Consider the following 8,620-nt stretch of genomic DNA (forward strand, 5'->3'; position numbering starts at 1 on the left):
AGCTCACCAGCACCAAGGCAACAGTCACACCCCACCCCTGCTGGGCGGAATGTGAGTGGAGAATGGATGCCAGCAAGAGTCCCGAGCAGTAGTGGGGCCAAAGGATAGTAAGGGACACCCAGACACACACACTCGCAGTACACGACAGATGTTTTACAGCCTCCGGTAAGCTCACATGGGGTGGCAGGGCAGAGGCTGCTAGGAGACTACAGCAGCGGGCAGACCAGTCTGATGTGTCATAGCCCTGGGACGGAGCCCAGAGGTCGAAAAATGTCACAGAAAGCGAAGTTATCTGGGCAGCAAAGCACGTTCCTTCCTCAGAAACGTGGCTGCATATGAATCTTTCTGCTTCCCCCCGCTGTGGCAAAGCTCTTCCTGTCAGTGGCATGGCAGTGACCCTGGCGATACTGTATAACCCAGATTTGCCCTTCCCACCATTTAGCCTAGCTCGACGAGGTTTATGTGGAGCCAGGAATGGGACGGGGAGTCACCGGGCTCCATGACAGACACAGGATCGAGGGCCTGAGGGCCCTGCTTTGAGAAACTTGGTGGATCAGGGGGACGCTGCTCCCCAGGATGCAGGGTCCCGAGATGCTAAAGAAGCAGGACAGAGTCCCACCCGCTTAAGTGAGTGTGGTCATTGAATTTGCGGGGGAATTCTGACCCTGTGGAATATTAAAAATGATGCCTTCCAGCTCACCACTTCTGAACGTCTGATTTTCTGGGAGGGGCTGCCGAATGAGGCGGATACAGAGTAGCTTTGTACTTCTCTCTCCACTGTTGGCTGAGTGAGGGTCCCAGGTAGCTTTACTCTTCTCCCATTCTAATGGGGCCACGGGGGTATCCCAGCCACTTCAGTTCTGCCCCACCTCCCACCACCATCTGGCTCCATTGTTTACTCTCCCCTCCAGCTGCCTCCTCCCAGTGTAGCTCGTTCCATCTGCCAGGCAGTTCCGCAGTCACTTTTGACCTCCATTCCCTCACTACCCTGGGTCTCCACCCCATGCCCCCCCGACCCTATCCCAAAAGTTGACCCGGAACCTTTCCCAACCCCCCATCCTCTTCCCTTGGCCCCCTCCAAGCAACACTCTGAATTCTGAGGCGTGTGCAAGGGGCTATCGTTTGGTTTTACTTCCAGCATGGACTTTATACCCCTCAGGACGTAGATTGCCCAGCCCCCAGGTGCCAGCCCCACCCAACCCAGGTGGACACGCTGCAGTTTGGCTGCAGGACCAGAGCTTATGGCAGAGCAAACCAGTCAGAAAGCTCCCGGGAAGCCTTCGGGTACCACCAGAGGCCCCGACCCCACTCAAGGGAAGGGGCGATGGAAGCAGCAGCTGCACACCAGGAACCAGCACTGCAGTGGGCACGGGTTGGAGGTGGGGGATGCCTGTCCATCTGCCCCTCACATGTACACGGAAACAGCAACTGGTGAAGGCACTCCTCGACCTGGGGGGGATGGAAGTCCCCAGCTCCCCTGCCCTCTGAGTATTCAGTGGGGCTGCAGCTCTCACCTGTCCCAGCTGCTCCACTGGTCACTGGGCCCACAGAGGGCAAATGCCCACCCAAGGCACTTGGGAGTCCAAGGATGAAGGGAGGCTCTTAGGATATAGCCCCAGATGGCCCCAGCCCACAGGCTCTCTCTCTGGGACTCAGGGCCTGAAGTGACAGGTAAGACTTGAGGGGCAGTGGTGAGAAGGCTAAAAGATTTTGGTGGTGGGTCCTGGCGGGGTGGGAACACTGATACACCACCTGCCTCACCCCTCACAGGGTTTGCCCTCACTAGCAAAACTGTTGGTGTACTGAACAGGTGGTGTCCAGGCTGAGGCTGCCGCAGGGGACCATGGGCATCCCACGGCAGGCAGAGGGGAAGAAAGGGCAGAGGAGACGGGAGGAGACTCACATCCCGCTCAGCGCGTCCCACACCAGGCCCTACCCACTCCCCCTTCCGCCCCCACCAGGCCTTCCTTCCTCTCCCGAGCTCCTCGGGGAGGCTGCACTACACCCTGCACTCAACCCTGAAGCAGGCCGGACCCCAGGCTCCGCTTCCAGACCCGACTCGGGGGCGATCCGGGGCCGGACCCCGAGGGAGGCCTGCAGGGCGGAACGGCCAGGGGGGGCGTTGGGTCTAGTTCGGCCCTGTGGGCGGCCGGGGGCGGGGCCCGTCCCCGGCGTGGATCGCCCGGTGCTTGTTGAGGGCCGAGCTCTTGCCGAAACCCCGGCCGCAGTCGGGGCAGGCGTGGGGCTTCTCGCCCGTGTGCGTCCGGCGGTGGGCGCGCAGGTCCGAGCTCTTGCCGAAGCGCTTGCCGCAGTCGGGGCAGGCGTGGGGTTTCTCGCCAGTGTGGGTGCGCCGGTGGGCGCTGAAGTGGGAGCTGTTGCCGAAGCGCTTGCCGCACTGGGTGCAGGCGTAGGGTTTCTCGCCCGTGTGGGTGCGCCGGTGGATGACCAGGCTGGAGCTCTGGCTGAACCGCTTTCCGCAGTCCGAGCAGCCGTAGGGCCTCTCGCCCGTGTGCGTGCGCCGGTGGGTGATGAGGTTGGAGCTGTCACGGAAGCGCCGGCCGCAGTCCGGGCAGCGGTACGGCTTCTCGCCCGTGTGGATCCTGCGGTGCCGGACCAGCCGGGCGCTCCGCCCGAAGCTCTTGCCGCAGTCGCCACACCGGTACAGGTTTGGGCTCGGGGCCGGGGGGCCCGGGGGCCCGGCCGCGGGGGGCGGCTGCCCCACGCCCCTCCCGCCCGGCCGGGGGACCCTCTCCCGGGCCAGCACCTTCCCCCGCCTCTCACTGGCACTGGGCTTCCGCCCCGGCCCCACGCCGCCCTTCCCCAGGCCCACGCGTGGGGGGACCCTGCGCCCTGACCGCCCCAGCAGGATCCTGTGTAGCTCCACCTCCTCCGAAATGTCCCGCTGAGGCACTCGCTGGCCCTCGTAGCCGGCCTCGAAGCCTGGAAGAAGACAAAGCAGGGATGGAGTGGGGGATGAAGGGGAGAGAGGGTCGGTGGCTCACCCTGGGCTCTCCTCCCATTTACAGAGAGCTCGACTAAGCCCTTGCTTGTGCTGGGTCTTCACCCTTAGGGCCCTCAGGCGACAAGGTCCGCAGCCTTGTGACCCAGGACTGGGGCTGAGGGGCCAGTGAGGGCCACCGAGGAGTTGATGCTGAGGGCCGGGCAGAGAGGCCAGTGAGGGCCATCGGGGAATGGAGGCCGAGGGGACAGTTAGCCATTCTAAGAAGCCCGGGGTCACCACGCTGGGAGGTGGGAGACCGTTGAGGGGAACCGAGTGGCTGACCCCTTGCCCCTGGGTGCTCCATAAGAGTCCCGAGCCAGGGAGAATAACCAGACCGTTGAGGGGAACCTAGTGGCTGACCCCTAGCCCCTGGGTGCTCCATAAGAGTCCTGAGCCAGGGAGAATAACCCTCGGGCCGAATGAGGCCAGCACCTGGTCTGCCCCAAGGCCACTGCCCACCACCGGCCTTTCCCGCAAACCCACCAAGTCTGGGCACCAGCAAGAGTTCAAAGGCAGAGACCCCCAGCTCAGACTCTGGACAGGTCGGACCAACGGCCCACTGGAGCCTGAGCTCTCAGGGGCACTCTGGCAGGCATCAGGCCGCTGTGGGCCGACAGAAGGGAGCCTGCGCCCAGGGGGCCGGGTAGAGGGAGCAGGTACAGAACCTTGCCCAGAGAGAGGCCAGGAAGTCTTGGGACACCACCTGTCCGCCACCCTCCCAGCCCACCTCCCCAGCACAGCCCAGTCCCCACAGCAGGGTTGGGAGCCAGGAACAAAATCCCTGAGGGAGGGAGACCGCGGGGCCCAGTCAATCAGGGCCCAAGCCAAGCCGAGATCCCAGGTCTCCCAGCCCCAGGGAAGAGAGGAGATGTGACATGGGAGGCAGGTGAGGGGCGACTCACCGCTCGGGCTCCGGAACAGGACGGGCGTGCTGGGGCTCCTGGGGGCCCAAGTCACCCCATCCAAACCCAACTCCTCGCCGTCAGAGTCGTCCTCCTCGGCCATGTCACCGTGCCGCCAGGCTCCCGGCTCCGATTCGGTGTCGCTGCCCTCTGTCCCGGAGTGCCCCGGCCCCTCCCACCCCTCCTCCTCCTCCTCGTCATCATCGTCCTCCTCCTCCTCATCCTCCAGGCTGCCTACCGGCGGCTCCGGGGTCCGGGAGCTCACCAGGGCGTCCATCTCCTGGAAGAAGGCGCAGGTGTCCGGGGAGAGGCCGCCCTTGACCTTGCGGTAGCTCTTCTGGAGGCTCTTGAATTTGGTGCGACACTGCTCAGCCGAGCGCAGGAAGCCGAACTCCCGCAGCCGCTCCGCCACAGTGCCGTACAGCTGGCTGTTGCGGTGGCAGTTGCGCAGGGCCTCGTAGAACTGCGTCTCGCTGAGGATGGCCAGGAAGGTCTTGGTCTCCTCAAAGCCCCAGTGCACCCCTGCCCCAGGAGGGAAGGTTTAGCATTTCGGTACCGGCCTCGGTCTCCTGCCCCACAGGCCGGCGGCTGAGGCGACGCCAAAGGTCTTGGCGTTCCTGGCCTCGGACCCCGCGGCGCCGACAGTCGCCTGGCCCGCCATGACCCGGTGGAGCACCGGCCCACTCTCACCCAGGACCCGTGGGGCTCCCTTCTCTCGTGGCTCTGGCACTACCTCCGGGCCACCCCCTTCTCTCCCAGGGAGGCCACCCCACACCTGACTTGGCCAGCTAGAGGCCGCTGCTCCATCCCCGCCCGCTTCCCTCTTTCCTCCTCCCGGTCTCTTGTCCTGACTAGGGCCTTGCTTCCCCTCTGCTTGGTTTTTTGCTTTTAATGCGCTTTCCTTCCCACTGCACGGTGAGGGCACAGGTGTAGAGGAGGGCCAATAGGAGCAATAGTAACGGCGTTTATTGAGCACCCCCACGGTTTGTAGGAAGTACAGAATAAGGAAACGATACATTCCTTGCCCACAAGAAGCCTACAGTCTAAGGGGGGAGGCAAGCCTAGAGACATTTACCACTAGATTGATCAAAATCAATCATCACGAACATAGACAAACAGCTCGTGTTCAGGGATGCATAGAGCTGCAACAGTGTCAGCATACAGCGAACGGTTCTCAAGTGCTAGAACTGGATGACCTACCTCAGGGGGCTGGGGAATTAACCAGAAAAGGTTTGCTGGAAGAGATGGGGTTTAAGGATGGATTTAGATGTGGGGAGAGCTGAGGTCTAACTGCCGTGGGAAGGGAGAGTTGCAGGCCAGGGGAACATAGGGAAAGTCAAGAGTGAGGGGCAGATATAAGGTTGGCCTGAGAGAAGAGAAAAGACACGGACTGGAGAGGAGCAGGAGAAGACAGCAGACGGGTAAGGTGGGGCTTAGTGAAGCTGAGTGGGAGAAGTCTTAATTTGATGCATTGAGACACAGGGAGTCAGTGGAGGGTTTTGAGGAGAGGAGAGGTGTAGGCCGAGCGACACTAGAGAAAGATGATAAATACGACGGACCGACTGATGATCTGTGCAACAGGAGTGTAGAGTAAAGGCTGTTGGAGGGAGAGGCTGGGAACTCGCCGAGGAGGCCGACGCAACAGCCTAGACGTGGCGAGACCAGAACTTGGACCACGGTGGAGCTGCGCCACCCGCTTACATCCAGGCCAGGACTCGGAACATCAGGGGTTCGCTGAGGCCCAGGCTAATCAGTGTCTGGGCAGTCCCCTATGAGGAACCCCAGGATGAGGCTGCCAACGGGACTCCCCGGAGGGAGTGTGGGGAGAGGAGGCCAGGGAGGAGACTCACCGCTCGGGCTCCGGAACAGGACGGGCGTGCTGGGGCTCCCGGGCGCCCGCGTCACCTCGTCCAAACCCATCTCCTCGCCATCAGAGTCGTCTTCCCCGGCTGCCTCACGGTGCCTCCAGGCCCCCGACTCCTCCGGCTCAACGTCGCTGCCCCCGGTCCCGGAGCGGTCCGGCCCCTCCCACCCCTCCTCCTCCTCCTCGTCATCCTCATCCTCCAGGCTGCCCACCGGCGGCTCCGGGGCCCGGGAGCTCACCAGGGCGTCCATCTCCTGGAAGAAGGCACAGGTGTCGGGAGAGAGACCGCCCTTGACCTTGCGGTAGCTGGTCTGGAGGCTCTTGAACTTGGTGCGACACTGCTCGGCCGTGCGCAGGAAGCCGAACTCCCGCAGCCGCTCCGCCACGGTGCCGTACAGCTGGCTGTTGCGGTGGCAGTTGCGCAGGGCCTCGTAGAACTGCGTCTCGCTGAGGATGGCCAGGAAGGTCTTGGTCTCTTCAAAGCCCCAGTGCACCCCTGCCACCTTTTCATCTTCCAGGCTCCACAGCTCCTGCTCTGCACACGCTCTCCTCTCTCTTCTTGTCGCCCCTCGCTTTTCCCCTGCGCGGATACCCATGAAAGAGCTCAGAAGACCCGACCAATGCCCAGAGACCCCCACAGAGGACAAGGGGAGGGAACAGTGGTCACTGGACCCTGCCCAGAGGTCCATCCTTGCCCCTAGGGTAGGGAAAAGGTCCGGGCTGTCTGGACCCACGAACCCAAGCAGCCAGGGCAGTCGCTTCTCATAGCCTCTCTCTACAGGGCATCCGGGGCTGACTCTACCAGCGGGACAACTGGCCTCGTGCCCCCGGCTAGGCTACGGGCAGCTTCTTCACCGGAGCCTGAAGGAAAGGGGCGAAAGCCGAGGACACGTCCCGGGGGGCTATGCCTGCCCGCAGGGGGATGTCCTACATGACCCAAGAATCCACCCGCCCCAGTCCAGTCACCTTCCCCGTGAGGGACGGGGGCTTCCCCTCATCCCAGGTGGTGGCTGCTCCTCACCGCTCCTCTGAAGAGGGAGGGCTTTCTCCTGCAGGCCGGGTTCCTCCTGGCCCCTCCGGTGTGGGCTCCTCACCCGCTCCTTCTGGACCCTCAGCGGTTCCCGAGCCCCCCTGAGGGGTGCCGCCTTCTCGGAGGGCACTGGCTGCCCGTGCCCACGGACTGGCCCCTGGAAGAAGCCCCATCCCCAGCTGCTTCAGGGCCTTGGTGGGGTGGGTTTCTGGGGGTGTATGGAGCTAAGTCCCCCACCCCTCGCTCCCCCAGGTACGCGTACAGGTGCATGCACGTGCGCGCACACGCCCCCCACACCTGTGAGACGGAAGACTCGGAAGCTTCTGGGCTGCAGAGGGGCAGTGTTCACACCTCCCACCCCCTCGGGGACCGAGGCACGGGTGCCAACCTGCACTGCCAGCTCCAAAGGCACCCGTCTCTCTTCACCTCCCTTCCCTCGGCCCCCTCCCCCGGTCCGTCGTGCCATCGGTCGATCCATCGCTCAGTCGGACGCCTGCCTCCCCTTCTCACCACCTGCCTCCCCTTCTCACCGCCTGCCTGGGCCTCTGGGGCTTCCTCTCCAGCTCCTCCACCACGGCCACGGCCTCCTCGCCGCTCTCGGGACAGTGGTCCTGCACCCAGGCCCGCAGCTCCTCGGGCAGGACGCTGAGGAACTGCTCCAGCACCAGCAGCTCCAGGATCTGCTCCTTGGTGTGCAGCTCGGGCCGCAGCCAGCGGCAGCACAGGCCCCAGAGCTGGCTGAAGGCTTCGCGGGGCCCGGCCGCCTCCTGGAACCGGAAACGCCGGAAGCGCTGGCGGAAGTTCTCCGAGCTGGTACCGTCCCCTCGCAGGCTGGGCTTGGCCATGGCTCAGTCGCCTGCTCCCCGAAGGGCCGGGAAGGAGGAGGGAAGGGGAGCTCGGCCTCCCCGGCTACCTGCGAGGACCGCTTCTCCCTGGGACAGTCAGACAGACGGACACACACAGACACCACCGCGTCAGCCTTCCCAGAGAAGCAACGTGGCTCAGGAGAGGAAGCCCGGGCTTGGGAGTCAGAGGTCATGGGTTCTAATCCCGGCTCCGCCGCTTGTCAACTGGATGACTTGGGGCAAATCACTTCACTGGGCCTCAGTTCCCTCATCTGGAAAATGGGGATGGAGACCGTGAGCCCCACGTGGGACCACCTGATGACGCTGTATCTCCCCCAGCGCATACAACAGTGCTCTGCACAGAGTAAGTGCTTAACAAATACCAAAAAAACCCACCTGATCAGCTCGTTCCTCCCCCCCCAACCCCCAGCGCTTAGCACGGGGCTTGGCACATAGCAAGCGCTTAACAAACGCCATCATCGTTATCAGTAGGATTATTCCCGCAGGGCCCAGGGCCAAACCTCATGGCAGCCCCGGGGGCTGCTCCCCCGGACGTGGGCATCGGGCTGGCGAGCCGCAGGGCAAAGGCGACCCGGGCGGGTCCCTTCCTGGAGGTGGGGAGGAAGGGACGAGGGTAGGGAGGGCGAGGGGGTGGGGAAGGGCCGCCCTCCAAGCCGCAGGAGGGAAGGGAGAGGGCGGCCTCGGGGAAGGCCGGGGGGAGCAGGTGTTTGGGGCGGGGCGGGGCCGGGCCGCAGGGCCTGGGTCCCGGGGGCTCCCCGGGGGCCGCCCGGCCTCCCCGCCGCCTCACCCGCTCAGGCCAACTCCACAGACGGACGGGCGGCCGAAAAGGATGCCGGGAGGGAGGGCCAGAGATGCCAAGTCCCTCTCCGCAGGGCGCATGCGCATCAACGGCTCGGCCGCCGGGGCCCCGAGGAGCCGCCCCGCCCCCTCGCGGCGCCGCCCAATCAGCGAAGAGCG

General features: G+C 64.2%; 1 protein-coding gene across 4 annotated transcripts; it reads right to left on the bottom strand.

Annotated features, from left to right (window-relative positions):
- Positions 1-934: 934 nt before the first annotated feature.
- ZSCAN29 (zinc finger and SCAN domain containing 29) lies at positions 935-8,502 on the bottom strand. Of its 4 annotated transcripts, none has more exons than XM_029070965.1 (6): positions 8,451-8,502; positions 7,328-7,729; positions 6,789-6,954; positions 5,754-6,347; positions 3,904-4,425; positions 2,045-2,940 (listed from the first exon to the last, which is right to left on the bottom strand). In XM_029070965.1, exons 2-6 carry the CDS (start codon positions 7,640-7,642, stop codon positions 2,129-2,131), a joined length of 2,409 nt encoding a protein of 802 aa, XP_028926798.1. In that variant the 5' UTR covers positions 7,643-7,729; positions 8,451-8,502; the 3' UTR covers positions 2,045-2,128. The 4 variants fall into 4 exon arrangements, with proteins under 4 accessions (XP_028926800.1, XP_028926798.1, XP_028926796.1 ...); XM_029070963.2 differs by lacking the exon at positions 8,451-8,502 and adding an exon at positions 8,164-8,351; XM_029070967.2 differs by lacking the exon at positions 8,451-8,502 and having other exon boundaries at positions 935-2,940; positions 4,169-4,425; positions 7,328-7,824.
- Positions 8,503-8,620: the final 118 nt, after the last annotated feature.

Source organism: Ornithorhynchus anatinus, chromosome 8 (genome assembly GCF_004115215.2).
Source record: "Ornithorhynchus anatinus isolate Pmale09 chromosome 8, mOrnAna1.pri.v4, whole genome shotgun sequence".
Lineage (NCBI taxonomy): Eukaryota > Metazoa > Chordata > Mammalia > Monotremata > Ornithorhynchidae > Ornithorhynchus > Ornithorhynchus anatinus.

Excerpts from the sequence above, each read along its gene's own strand:
- ZSCAN29 (XM_029070965.1), bottom strand. The coding sequence starts at position 7,642 with ATGGCCAAGCCCAGCCTGCGAGGGGACGGTACCAGCTCGGAGAACTTC. Across the intron at positions 6,348-6,788 it reads CCTCCCTCTTCAGAGGAGCG|GGGAAAAGCGAGGGGCGACA; the intron begins GTGAGGAGCAGC and ends GTATCCGCGCAG. Across the intron at positions 2,941-3,903 it reads CCTGTTCCGGAGCCCGAGCG|GCTTCGAGGCCGGCTACGAG; the intron begins GTGAGTCGCCCC and ends GTCTTCTTCCAG.